At 44.5% G+C, this 14,832-nt stretch overlaps 1 protein-coding gene across 6 annotated transcripts in view; it reads right to left on the minus strand.

Moving 5' to 3' along the window:
• agrn (agrin) overlaps positions 1-14,832 on the minus strand; it is a 250,779-nt gene that overhangs the window by 14,112 nt on the left and 221,835 nt on the right. For 3 of the 6 annotated variants that reach the window (XM_034144790.1, XM_034144788.1, XM_034144792.1), the window contains 9 exons: positions 13,505-13,734; positions 11,904-12,038; positions 7,769-7,859; positions 7,439-7,603; positions 6,950-7,061; positions 4,614-4,625; positions 2,742-2,858; positions 1,160-1,343; positions 267-354 (listed from right to left, as the gene is read on the minus strand). In XM_034144790.1, the coding sequence (XP_034000681.1) occupies positions 267-354; positions 1,160-1,343; positions 2,742-2,858; positions 4,614-4,625; positions 6,950-7,061; positions 7,439-7,603; positions 7,769-7,859; positions 11,904-12,038; positions 13,505-13,734 (1,134 nt within the window). The remainder of the gene's footprint in view (positions 1-266; positions 355-1,159; positions 1,344-2,741; positions 2,859-4,613; positions 4,626-6,949; positions 7,062-7,438; positions 7,604-7,768; positions 7,860-11,903; positions 12,039-13,504; positions 13,735-14,832) is intronic. The other 3 variants (XM_034144791.1, XM_034144789.1, XM_034144793.1) reach the window with 1 other exon arrangement.

Genomic DNA, 14,832 nt, shown 5'->3' on the forward strand with positions numbered 1-14,832 from the left:
GCTTTGATTGTTAACCGTCTCGCTAATTACTTAAATCCTGTCAAAAGCTGAGCAAGGCTGCCATAGACGAGGGGGGGTGAGCTATTAGCCAAGCGCTAGTTCACCCTGAAGCCGTTTTATCGCTGATGATATCATCAACGCTGTCTTCAAGGCTTACCGAGGGGGGAGATGAATAGACAGAGGGGTTATTTGGCTAATAGCCGTTACAATGGAGATGTCGGATGAAGCCTCAGAGATGAGGATGTTCCCCTTGCCCTCTTCCTTACCTCTTTGTGACAGCGTTGTGGTACTCGATGAACGTCCGCCCGTCAAAGGCAATGGCCTCGGTCTCTCCTGCAGACTTCTCATAGATGGCTGCAAAAGCAGGGGGGGGGAGAGAGAGAGAGAATGAGATCACACCAATCAATAACAGCGAGAGTTCAGTTATCAGAGCCAAAGGCGATGGAGTGTGAGGAAATGGGACAAGGAGAGAGGGGGGTCGGGTTTTTTTTCGCTTTAATTAACGTGAAAGGGACAACCGGCCAGACGCACAAGGTTAATGGCGAAGGCAGTAAGTGAGTGTGTAAGACAGATCGAGCCGGAGTGGATGTATGTCTGGCAGGCTGACATGAATATGATGAAACTGATGTGCAACTCTTGAAAAGAGCCTTTAATGAATATTCAATCAACATGTTTCATCATTTTCAATGGTTTGAAATCAATACGTAATGACCCTTACTTAAAAGAGACATCACAAGTTTAATACGGACATTATAGCCTAGACAGAGAAGAATGGAAACAAAGGTCTTATGAGCAGAAAAGAGATGAGACTATAAGTGTAACTTCCATTGAGGCAGGCTAAGACCAGGCTGTGTTAAAGGAAGTATTGCTGATTTCAGTCCCACTCATACTACGCTTCACAATCAGCCAAAATACTGCCTCACAGAATGAAACCAAGTCATGTTGGATGAGGAAATGGAACAATTTGTACTGTTGCATCCCTGTAATTTCACACTCCCATGATAAGGTGATCTCAAGCCAGCAAGTATTGCTAGTTATTGGCTTGCACGTAAACCAATCATGCCGATTTCTAAAAATATATTTAGAGTAACAGATGTGTATAAGATTGTCCGTAACATGGCTGTAAGGATGGATGATATTGATTGGCAGAGATACTCACTGTTCTGACAACGGCCCCCTGAGAACCCACTGAGGCACACACACTCGTAGGCGTCCAGCATGGGGTTGCAGCGCCCGCCGTTTTGGCAGGGCTCCTGGGAACACGCGTGCTCATGGAACATGTCGATGTTGCTGGCACGCAGGGCGTTCTCCTCTCTAAGGATCGGGGTGCCCATCAGAATGATCTGGGAGCAGCAAACACAGGGTTAACGGGGCACTGCAATGAGTTTACTTTAGGTTGCACACACAATAGGTCAGCTTTACTAGTCCTGTACTTAGACATGTTGTAAACCTTTTAAAGTTTGACCCTTACGAGTGCTAAAAGCCGGGATATCACAACATCTTTGATTTTCATTTCTCTTGGGAGTCCACCAACTTCAAGTAAGTAAAATACTACCACTTTAAATAGCCTCAAGAGTCTGTTCCAAATCTGCTCCGATTGGTTTGCTTGTCAGCTCTGTTATGATTGGTTAACCGCTTAGAAATGTCCTGCCCCTAGCTTGTCACGTACAATAGGCTTAGAGTGCTAGCCAATAGGAGCACGGGTGTAACATAGGGATGTCATTATGTTACGGTAGGAAACAAACCTTTATAACATACTACAGGAAATGGAAAACCCGCCAAAAAAAACTAAGTAGGGCCTCATTAATCAAAAGGAATTCTAATTGGTGCACATAAATGTAGTACATCACTTTTTCTATGTATCTACTTCAAAGAAACTAAAAAATGATAACTTTATCAAAACATTGCTTGTTCATAGATTTACTCTTTGCTGGTTCATTCAAAGTAAGAAACAGATTCATGAAATACTTTATATATTATAATTATGTACAATAAATAATACCATATACTCTGGTGAGGCTTTGGTACCAGTTGCAGGAAAATTCCCAATTCCCTTTGGACCTTATTATCACAACAAATCTAAGAACAAAGTACTTTAAACAGTGAGGCTGTACATTATTGTGAACATGTTCTTCCTCATACATAAACAGTTACCACACAGGTAATACTGAGAAATTAGGAGTTGCTACAAACACATGCGTTAAACAGCACATCAGACTGAAAATACATAGCCTTCCTCCTAATTAACAATTCCCTACAGAGCGAGTTAGACAAACACCACATTTAGCGTTTGATTTGCTCGAAACTGTCACGGGAAAGTTTGCAGAGGAGAACTAATGACAAGTTTGCACAAACAGTAGCATCCTGCCTTTGTTCTACTGGGTTATTTTTGGCACTCAGAGATGAGCTTTTTGCTGGAAAGTGGAGGGGAAAGAAAAAAAACTGGAAGGCTGTCAGCGTAAGATCTGAGAGTAGTGAAAAGGAGGGAGTTCAAAAATGAGCATTCTATTATTAGTGCATGCTAATCCAAACGAGCAGAGCCACTGCCCGTCACATTTTGAGCTATAATGGAAAATATTCTAAAATGGGGGTCTGTAGTATGACAGCTGGACAGCTAATAACTGCTTCTAAGGGCAAAAGGGATCAAAGTCAATGAAATAACAAATATAAATCAGTAGGATATACAAGCAGAGCTAATGACACGATAATCCTGCAAGAAATAGAGGCTTGTAAACATTTACCTTTTGGATTGTTCCCTTGAAGCCCTCTGTGAGTGCAGCGACTCTCGCTAGCCGGCTGTAATCGGGGGCTCCGCCGACGAAAAGAGACTCTTTCAGGTTAAGATCTACGTGCAGGTTCTGATGAGACAGGACACAAAGAGGTATGGTGAGCTAGAGCTTGGTAAAATAAAAGATTAAAACACATTGCATTTAGACTTAAACGCCCAATTGAATCTTTTCTCGAATTCCTCTCAATGGTCTTTATTCAGGACGTAATGGTTTATGGTTTTGATTATCCTGAGCGGAGTTATGTTTGTGTCCAGGGAGCATGAAATAAGTTGTATTCTTTTAGTCAGAATATAAAAAGTGAGATTAATAAACCACATTTGCAGACGTGTCACACTCAAGGATCTAGAAAGACGAGCCACATTGTACCCGGCAGTCGCTTTAACTGTGCTTCTTCGCCTTCTTTCCACATCAATACACTTGATACATTAACACATAATGCATTTCAATGCCTCTCAGAGAGAGTGGTCAATTATCCTCTATCTGTGAGATATAAAAAGGGACTACAAAGAGAAATCAGGAGCAGGCTGGAGTGGAGATATGGATGCTTCTTTACAGACAGCTCTAATGAATGGCTGCTCATACGCGCCGACCTTTCAAACAGTTGAGCGTGGAGACACATTAATTGCGATTCATTTGCGCCAAAGACGTCTATGAAATTCGATTCTTTCCACCGAACCTTTGGGACAATTGCTATGCATTAGCAAGGTGCCGCTGCTGTCTTTCACACGGAAATAGGTGGCCCACTTCAGGAGGAAGGAATTAATGATCTTTATTTTTATGTAGAGCAGTAATTGCCAGAGGGGTAAAGTAGAGTTAATTGCTGGAACAATTATGGAAGGGGCCAAATAAACAGGGCTTTGTGAAGGCGAGCTGGCATTGGGCAGGCTTTTATTTAGGATGGGATTTGGAGTGAAGGAGGCGGCGGCTGGAGCCCGGGGGCTGTGTCACTGCACCTTGAGCCGCTTCCAACGGAGAGGCCGGGGACGCGAGCCAAAGCTGTTCTTCACTGGACAAAGCCTTCCAATGTACCTCTCAACCTCACGCACACATCCATACAACAATGTTGGCGAAACTGCCAGTAAAGGCAACGTTCTCATTGGGAGCCAATTGGGGTTCAGAGTTTTGCTCTAAAACATTTCGACATGTGTATAGGAAGAGCTGGGGATTGAACTGATGAGATGGTGCATTGTTTATTCTGTAGACGGCGCACAGCTGCTTTCTATGGAGTGATTGCGCTCGGTGAGAGGTGTTGTTATGAGTGAACAAGCGGCTTTGTGATTATTATGGAGGATTGTTCCAGAAGAAGTGAGAACAGATGACAAAAGAACAGCTCGGCTTGGCTTGCCACCTCACCGTCTCCTACGGGCTATTTCCTTCGCTCGCCTTCCCCTGTCTTCGCTCGCACTTTCCCGACAGCCACGCGGCGCTGGCGTGATATCGCCGCCCACGCCGCACTAATGAAGACGTCTCTTTGTTGCTAAAAACAACGGCCGTCACAAAGATGACTGTCTTCTTCTTTCCTTCTTCCCACCTTCTCACCCCCATTCCACCCCCACAGCAGATGGGCTGAGGTGAAAGCCAACCCGCATTCTTTGAGAGCATCTCCACTTCAGCGCTGTTTGTGTGTGTGTGGACTTATGAAATGGCAACGTTTTTCTACAGAACTGGCAGTTTTAAAAGCTGTCCGCGGCTCTGCAGAAGTACCTTTTTTTTATTTTGGATTACTCTGTGCTCTTTGTTGCATGGAGAGATGGGGGTGAGAGGACAAAGTGAAGGATTCAAATGAAACATGGGCGAAGGTGTGACCGGGACTTGTCTCATTACCTTTCGTGATTTCTTATTTCCAGACAGCACATCATAGAGAAAGAAAGACAAATAGGGAGGAAGAGAGTTATTAGGGGAAGACTAGTAAGTGTTTGTGCACAGAGAAGCATGCAGAGCTAGAGCAGGCAAGTGCAAAAGCCCACAAAACACACACACACATAATCCCATTTACACACACGCATGCACATCTGTAAGAAAAATCCACAGAGCTGCAGTGTAGCACGGACAAGTGAGATTAAACATGACATTAAAAATAACCTTTTTTTTTCACATGCATCTTGGCACTTCAAAACACGCTTGATTTTACACACAAGAGCAGTGGTGGAATGTAACTATTGTACTTCTATTTTTTGCAACATTATACTATAATGCCCAAAAATACACACATTAATAAATAGGACCTAAAGACATGCACATATGTGGAGGTGGTAGAGCGAAGGAACTGCCAGTGTACTGAACCCAGGAGCAGTTGGGGGTTTGGTGCCTTGCTCAAGGACACCTCTCCAGCTACCACTCCACAATCCCTATTTTTGGTCCAATCGGGACTTAAACCGTCGACCCTTCGGTTCCCAAGCCAAGTCCCTTCAGACTGATCTACTGTCTCCCATTTTAATGCTCTTCCTGTCCAGAAAAAGGCATGTTTTTCTGGACACGAAATATGTTTGTTTTTGGTTATTTTGTGATAAACTGAAATATTAAGTGTTCCTTCAGGAGTTGAGAAAATCCTTCTTTTAAGATCAATACAGTCTTTAGAAACCCTCTTGGACCCACTGAAAACAGGAGTGTTTTCTGAGAAACTCATGAGAAGTTGAAGTTTTCACAGTTCTCACAACGAGAAAAGCTAAAAATATGATCTTAAATCTTAAAGAATATGATGCATTGCAGATGATTAAATTAGCAAACCGTGTATGAACTCGTTAATGATAGCATAACCTAAGACATCTACAGCAGTAAAATGCTACATAATGCAGCTGTAATATTAATCCTAAAGCTTCAAACATTTTACATATTGCTAATTATATAAACATGTAGTTATTTAGGTGTAGTATCCAGGACCTTTTTCTGTATTTTCCCAGTGTGGTATTAGCATTTGTACTTAAGTATTTCAATACTTATTCCACCACTGCTGTAGAGAGTGAACACAAAGAAAACAAGAAGGCCATGCAGGAAGCAGATGGTGAAAAGATGAGAGTGTGAGTGGTGTCACTTCTCCACCCAACCTCATTTACAGACTGCTGCCATTCAGCAGAGGTGCAGCTGATGTTTATATCTCATATGCGTACCTATGTGCCTATGAAAGTATGTACTTCATCATGCTGGCAGCTGAGCCGTCTTTGATACGGAAAACACTCCCAGTCCATACATGTGTGTGACCACCTTTGATATGATATGGCTTCTTTACGCAAGCACTATAACCCCCTCCCTAGTTTTTAAAACAGAGAATTAGCTAGGACAGGCTTTCTGCATTGAGTTTCATAACTAGTTTCTGCTCATCCCTTGCGCCCCCCTCCCCCCCTTCAGCACCACCATCTTTGCCTTGCTCTCCTCCTTTAATAAGATGTTCTGCCTCTGTAGCTGGAGTAAAACACAATTACCATAGGGACGATGGGAGGCAGTCAGGGGAAGGACAGAGGCGGAGAGGGGGGAGCGCTGCATCTTTGAGGAAGATGAGTTGACAGAGTGCATGTTCATAATCACAAATTACACTCTTTAATATAATTGGATGGCTTACAGGCTAATCAAACTATTAGATCACCTTCATTCAGAAGCATGTACCTGCTTTATTGGTCTAGACGTGGGGCTGAGGAGTTTCATTACACTCTCCTTTCTGCTGCTGCATCGCCTTTATCTGCCTCCATCTCCCTCTGTCTCCCCAGACACCACCTCAGAGGCTGCATTTATCAAATTGACTGTATACCAGCAGTAAAAGCTAGTGTTTGTGTTCTGTATGCTACACCGACTTTTATCTCCCAGCAAGCTGAAAGGCAGATAGATTTTTTTTCTCTTTTTGAGGGGAATTACAGGACTTTCAAAATGAAGACAGCTTGTCAAACTGGCCCTCTACATCTGGAGCTCTCCCTCTTACCTTGACTGGCGTCGAGGGGGAAGCGGCATACTTTCAGCGAATCAAGTCGGTACAAACGCATAGTGTTGAAAATCTTAGGAAAAAGGGCAGGCAATGCTGATTCAACTGAGCCCCAAGGTTGTGGCGATGACGTAATGAGAGCACACAGATGATCAAACATAAACAGTATAGTAGTTCAGGCACAAGCAAGGCATAGCGTAGGACAGGCCCGTCACCGTTAGCAGGAGCTTGTTAGCTAGCTCTTTCTTACCGGTGCCTCTCCTCGGACGGGGTCCTTCTTGTTCACCATGATCTCTCCTTTGCGGTTGGAGCGCTCCAGGTTGATGGTGTTCCACACATTCAGCTGGATTGGTTCCATGCTCCTGAATTAAACAAATAAACGAACAAACACTTGGGTTGGCCACCTTTTAGGAAACACAGGCCTCCTTTCACCTGTGGCATGTTCAGGTGTCATTTTATGTCATTCTAGCACACCATAATATATTTTTCACATCCTGTCCTTATATGGAAACCCTGAGAGGCAAATTAGTAAAAAAACACCTTTCTAAGTCTGATTTTTTTCCTGCTGTGTTTATGAGTTAGAACAAAATATGTTTCTAGGTGCATACAGGCAGAACATTTTTTACGTATACTTAAGTCCTAATCACATTAAAAAAATGACACGGAGGATATGGATCAGCCATTTATTTTCCCTTGCCTCTCAGGGCTTCTGTATAAATGAATCTTAAATGTTGCTGACCTGATGGTGGCGGGTCCCTTCCCCAGGTCGTAGCGGAACTCCAGGATGCCCTCATTGAGGGACAGAGAGATGAAGTCTCCTTTTCCGTCCGATTTCTGGCCGTTGTAGAATATCAAACCGTTGGAGCTGTTGGCCTTGAGAATCACCGTCATGCTGACCTTTTGACTGCAGAAACACAAACAAAGCCGAGACGTGAACAAAAGATGCTTGTTTGCCTGTTTTTGGTGCACTAGTACTCTGTCTGTGTGGAAATTAGGTAGAGATACTATGAATTCTACATGCTTAGGCATACAGATTGTCCTTGTCGCTTCAGTTAAAGCTGAGACTCACCGCAGATCGTGCCCGTAGAGGTGAAGTCCCTTCAGCTCCACGTAAGAGTCTCCGTCGAATAGCGGCATGTAAGCCCCTCTCTTCTCAGCCACTGGAAAAACAAAGAGACTATATTCATCCTCAGGTCCCGTTTTTGTTGCTGACAGAATTGAAATTCAGGAGTAGTCAGTACATCTTTCAGGGACCTGTCAGCATTATGGAAAGAGATGGATTTGTGTTTTCATTGCCTTCAGGATTAAGACTTTCTCTCGAAGGAAATTCAAACAAAAAAATCCTTATGTCAGACTGATTACACAGCCCGCCACAGTGTCACAAAGAACCTTTGGAGACATGTGGAGTTTAACACCAAAGCCGGGGCCCATGATATAATGCAGCAATTGTGTTTTGGCAGGCCTTTTTACAAATGACTGTCTTTGCGATGGCTCTACATCTGGCTGTCTGCAGTGATTAGGACAGGCACCGTGCAATCCTTCTAACAAGTGGCTTGACATTAAAAATCGTTCAAGTGTTACCCGGGGGTATGTGTTTATGGTGCAAAAACTACCACCATTCAGAGGCCTGTGCAACGCTTGACGCTCTAACACACATATATGTAGCCGAAAAAAAGCTTTTGTTTGTAATTGGGTGGGATTAGCTGAGACGAGTCAGGATGGGGAAGGCAGACGGAGATGAGAACGCTAATTAGCTATTGTGCACAAGACTGCTAATGATGATGGCACGCACCATGCAGAAGTGGGAAAAACTGTCTAGGATTTGCGCGCTAAACTGAACTCTATTAAAGTAGAAGAGCCGCTCAGGATGTAGTTACTTAAAGAGATTGGAAGGGGGGATTCACCCTGTGTTTCAAAATGCACCACGATCAATAAGTCACCAGAGGTCCAGGCATTGGAATGAGTTGAGTGACCAGGAAAACCCACATGGCGTGCGGGGAGTGAAGCGTGACGTCTTAGAAAAGTTGAACTTTTTCAGAGTTATTTAAAAACGCAGCAGAAATAAGTCCCTGGAAAGCGATGCTCAGGGAGCCGTTGCCTATAGTTCTCTTGTTGACGTAAGCTCAGAGGTAATTTTGTTTGGATTTGAGTAATGCTGCTTAATTAGTACCCGCTATAAAACCCATCAAAACAATGTAAAATAAGGATTGGCAATATCAGAGCAGCTAAAATGCACATTTTGCTGGTTCAAAAACGTTATAGCTGCAATCAAACCTCATGGTGCTGCCCCCCAATCAATCGGCTCTTCAACAGATTAGCTGCAGTGTGAATCAGACACACACACTCTCTCTCAGGTGCTGTTTACACGAGAACGCAAACGGTTGTATCCGTTACTTTTCTCTTTCGCATAGCCCGTTCGTTCACACGAGGCCGTAACGGAAACGCGGAAACGGAACCCGCAAACGTTAACAGGTCCCAAGGTGGATAGATCTGAAAACGGAACGCTCTGGGGGCCAAACGGCTCAGTGTGTACGCCCTATACGATAATTTCCTGGTAACAATGAAACCATAGCCCCACCTCTCCCCACCATGGATGTATAATAAGAACTGGATACAGCGTGGGAGGCGGGGTCTTGTTCTTTCCTATGAGAGCTGCTCATTGGCGCACGAGGACAAAATGGCCCAACTTTTGAGAGAGCGAAACGTCACAGATTACCCGTCATGCCTGGCTTTCAGAGCAGAAGTACCCGTATGTGTGCTCATAGAGCATGCACAGTTGAGTTGCCCCTTAAGCCCCGCCCCCGAGCTCCCACTCTCAGATGCACGTTCATAATGCAGAGGAAAATAACACTCAGAATAACGTTATTAGCACATTTTACAACTTGAGGACCGAATGTTTTTAATAAGGGCTATACAAATGTGCATACTGGGTAGTTTATTTAGTTTAAAAGGTTAAATTATCCAACGATTTACAGACCACTCTTTCCCAATGTAAGTCAATGGGAAAAAGTGTTTCCGGGCCCAGCAACCCATACGGAAGTGTAGTACTGCCGTTTGGCCACAACGAATATTTTCCTCAGAGTCCGGCGCACTTCCTGGGGGCTTGGCAATCACAGAGCATGCGCCCCTTAAGCCCCGCCCCCCGAGCTCCCACTCTGCAGTACCGCCGTTTGGACACAACGAATATTGGCACAGAGTCCGGCGCACTTCCTGGAGGCTTGCTCCCCACCTCTGCTGCTCACTGCTGTAGCATGGTCAGTAGCTACTGCCAGTAGCTACTGCTACTGACCATGCTACAGATGTTAGTGCAAAATCTACAGCTCCTCTACCAGAACCATCAGCAACAAGTGGACATGGAGAATTACATGAACTACATGTTGCTAAATCCATCGCGGGGCATAGACAGAAGGGCAACCATGGCAACCATGCTTGAGGGTCTTCTTCGCTGCTTTTGGTGTATTTTGTGGCAGAAGTACAGCGCCACTTACAGACCCGGCATATGTACTGCAGCGTCTCCAGCGCTTTCGAGCGGTCTCGTGTGAACGGAAGACTTTTTTGATATCGTATTCGGTTCGTTTGCGTTTTGTATGCATTTGCGTGTAAATGGGGTCTCACACACACCCACATTATCTGGTCGCTGGCTTATGTGATGTACGAAAACGGTTGTATCCATGCTACAGATGTTAGTGCAAAATATACAGCTCCTCCACCACAACCATCAGCAACAAGTGGACATGGAGAACTACATGAACTACATGTTGCTAAATCCACCGGAGAATAAACAGAAGGGCAACCAGGCAACCATGGCAACCATGCTCGGGGGTCTTCTATGCTGCTTTTGGTGTATTGTGTGGAGGAAGTACAGCGCCACTTACAGGCCCCGGCATATGTACTACATCGCTTTCGAGCGGTCTCGTGTGAACGGAATACTTTTTTGATATCGTATTAGGTTCGTTTGCGTTTCGTATGCGTTCCCGTGTAAATGGGTTTAATGTAGCTGAATGTTGTTGAATTTCAAACTCCCACCTACAGTTTTTCAAGGACCGTTCCAAGTGATCCTGCTTTCATCACTAAATTGCAATTATTCACATTATCTCAGGGTAAAAGCACTAAGCAAAGTACGCCATTTAATTGGAACACCCTTGAGAGAAGTCCTTGATGGTGAATTTAGAGTAGCTCTGACGAAACTCTGGCAGAATTGAAATGGAAACCATAGCTCAACTGAACGTGCGAGCACACGCTGGGTTACAGTACACACACTTAATACTACGAGTAATTCACCTTCAGGCTTCTGATGAGTGGCCTGTAAGCTACCTGTCTCTTCAACTGTTCTCAGTGCAGCCCTCAGAGGGTACGTCCGCCTGAATGCCGCCTTATCTGCGAGCTCCTGTCTGGGGCTGACACTCTGGCTGACTGACGCTCCCATTAATCACGCCGGGCAGGGAGGACTGATGCGATTAGTCATCTCATTGATTCCAGTGGAAAAAAATAGCCTTTTGGAATGGGAGACACTTTCGCTCACACAGCATTGATTTTGGTTCACCTCAATTTATTTTAATCACCTGCTAACTGGGACTCGGGGCTTGGAAGGAGGCTATTCCCATCTGGTTTTTCTAAATTCCCAGGGATGGGTGCGTGTTTGTCTTTTGATTTAGATGATAGAATATTCTCTTTTATTCTCGGGTACAGAAGTCAACTCGACGACATCTACAAAGCCAGGGGAGGCACAAAAAGGCATAGGGAGACTTCAGAATGCAACGCCCGCCAAAATGCTAATGATGAACTTCAAAAGCAGCTGAGCCGTGCTCTGGTCTTTTCCCAAGCCGCGGCCCGGTTCTGCCATGTGGAGCTGAACAGTAACAAACACACTTGAACACAACACCTGTGGGCGGATAGACAGGGAGCGAGCGGAGAAAGGCTGTGGCTTTGCTGCTGCTAACTCGCTAACAAGCGTAGCAGAGTCGATGTGTTGAACGGCCCGACGGGGCCAATCATCTACCTCGGCTCTGCAGCTCTCCCATCCCCTCCCAGCCTGAAGGATCAAACCCCCCCCTACTTACTGTGTTTGATCTCCCTTTTTGATTCAGGTTGAAAAAAAAAAATTGATGAGCATGCTGCTCGGCTGATTCGGGCGGAAACACCCCGCTCCTAGATATGCACCAGAGGAAGTGATGGAGTAACTCCGGGATATACAGTCAGCTTACTTTTCTCGCAGTGCCTCCCCTCACGTCCCATGGGACACTCGCACTTGTAGCCTCCCTCCGGCAGCGCCTGGCACTGGGAGGATGGATGGCACCTGTTGGGCTCGCATGGATCATGGACGTCAGCACAAGTTGGACCTAGAAACACACATATAAAAATCCCACATCAGAATACCACCAACGTTTTCTCTTTATTCTCTATGCAAGGATTTCCTTTGTAATAGAGGTCATTTTCTAATAGGATTTGGAAATATTACACGTCCAGATTAAACAGTGGAGAGCCTTCCCACCATGCGGCCATGTTTCTGGGCCAACCCTATCTGTGGGAAAGGCACGGTAGTGTCTGTTGGATGATGGTTTTGCCCTCTGAATCCACCCGTCATTACTTTAGCAGTCAGAGCCTGTGGTGAGGGGAGCGCTTTAATGAAGCCCGTCCCCGCTGAGCTCACAGGGCTACCCTGCTTTTTTCCTCGGCTCCTTTTTCCTATCTCTGCCTTCTATACCATCTCTTTGCTCTAATACTCGCTCGCCTCCCTCATACATCCCACTGTTCTGACATGTCCTCCGTTTCAACCGCTCTCCACCCATTTATTCTCTGGTTTTCAGAGATTTGTCCCTCCCCCTCGAGATCCGCAATCTTCCCTACTTAATACATTTACACGATGGGAAAAATTACTTGAATCTATCCGCAGGCAACGGTTCAATTCTCATTATCACCATTCATTTAACACCATGTTGCCAACACATTTTTGATCACAGCAATGCTTCTTCAAAGTGGGAGGGTTATCTGTACCAGGCTCCTTAATAACTACACAACATAAAAGCACCTCTGGAATAATAATACATTGGATTTGTATATAGTGCTTTTCCTAATGCTCAAAGACACTTTACATAAAATCAATGAATGAAAGACAATAATCATGTATTGTGATCTTTTAAAGATCCACATTTTCAATCCAAGGAAAACAGCTCCAAAAACGTTACTGTGAGCTGGTTTCCCCACAAAGCGTTCACCATGTTGTATAACATCCTTTACTATTGAGGGATTAAAGTTAACTCCAACAATTAATTTAGTTCTGGTGGGAAACTTTCTGCAGTAGGCTGCCGTACAACAGGCACGAGTCACGCTTGGCTAGGCGCTGATGGTGTTGGCTTTTAGCTATATTCTCTCAGAGTTGCTTGTTAGTTGGCATCTGCCGGAGGAAGGGATGTGGAAGAAGAGATAGGCCAAAGGCCAATCACTAAGCATTTGGTGGAGGTTTTCATGTTTTTCTGTAATGCTTCAACATAATCTCTCGTTTCTGTGTTGGACATACAGATTTGATGGTGTTGCTGTTTACAAATGACTTCAAGCGCTCCTGCTGGGGGCGTGAGTTTCACTGTCAAATTAGGCTGTCAAGCTTACTTAGGATTTGCGAGTCAGTCATGACCACAGTGAGTCCCAGAGAAGAAGGCAAAACACATTTTTAACGATGTGTTAAAAAGTCTGGATATTTCACATATGAAATGACATATTTTCTATTTATTCCCTGCTCCTACACTGGAATAAACCACTTAAAATTGACCATTAGGAACATCCTGACCTGCTTATGTTGGCATCTTACCCCAGAATCCTTTGCTGCACTTGCAGTGGAACATCTCTGCCTCCTTGACCTGGCATGCAGCTCCGTTCTTGCAGGGGTTGGGCTGGCAGGGGTTGTTTCCACATTCGCCCACGCCGCTGCCGTACAGACTGTCCCCCCCGCTCTCCTGCAGGTTCAGCACACGGTTGTTGACATCCAGCAGGCGGATGCAGCCCACCACACCTGTGGCCACCGCCGTCCGTTCCCTCACACTGAAGAGAAAGAACCAATGTAAGGTAATGTCTTCTTTAGTTTTTTGTGGCAGTGGAAATAATGAGCACAATTGTATTCACAAGTGATGCTAGTCTCCATAGTAGTCATTTCTCTATAGTGAGGCCTTTCTGGCTTTACCTACTGTAACTGTATAAAATGAGCTGCTGTGGACTGTAGGATAATCACTGCCTTGTGAATCTTTACAACCACAATCTAAAGGTAGAGAGCTTTCCTGGGAGGCAAGGCGTTCCGAGGTTTATTGACAATAAGGGGGTTTCTGTGCAGTTTCCAGAAGATTGGAGTACAGTTTTTACTGTAAGTTCAATGACTGCCTGGAGCTGTGTTAAAACACTTGGTACTGCTGCAGGAGGGTGTATGTTCTGTTTTGTCAATATACTCAGGAAATCCATAGGTTTCTAGTTTCATAGGTTATCAGTATCTCCACTCTAAGTCTAAAACGGAGCCTGCTAGAGCCTCCAAACACATTAATGTCAGGCAAAGGACTCCTGGGAGCATAGACATGACAGTTTGTCCCTTGCCAAATGGTGGCTAAAATACGGAGCATTCATTTCCTATTTTTCCGACAAGCTATCATGGCATCATAGGTTTCATTTCATAAGGAATTCTAATTTCCTATGATATCAGTATCTTCATACTCGCTTTAAAACTGAGCCTGCAACAACATTTTAAAAACAGTATTGTCAGTCAAAGGACTCCTGTGAGTATTGACATGACAGTTTTTCCTTTGCCAAAATGTAAAATATAGATGATCATTTTCAAAATGTTTCCAACAAGCAAGCATTACATTGGGTACAAATTTACGAGGATTTGAATGTCCCTATCAGTATCTTGACTTTAGCTAAAAGACGGAGCTCTCTACAGACTCTTGAAGACAGCTAGCCAGGTATCCCGCAGGTCTCACTTTATTTAGTTATTTAAGTCCTATTTGCCTCTCAGGGCCTCCATACATCCAAAGAATTCTACATTTTTGTTAGGGGTCCGATGTTTTTTTGTGTGCTGTTTACCATGTCCCCCCCGATATAGTTTATCTTGCCATGACAGTAAGAAGTAACATAGTACAAATAAAGAAAATAAAG

The sequence above is a fragment of the Trematomus bernacchii genome, unplaced genomic scaffold (genome assembly GCF_902827165.1).
Source record: "Trematomus bernacchii unplaced genomic scaffold, fTreBer1.1, whole genome shotgun sequence".
Lineage (NCBI taxonomy): Eukaryota > Metazoa > Chordata > Actinopteri > Perciformes > Nototheniidae > Trematomus > Trematomus bernacchii.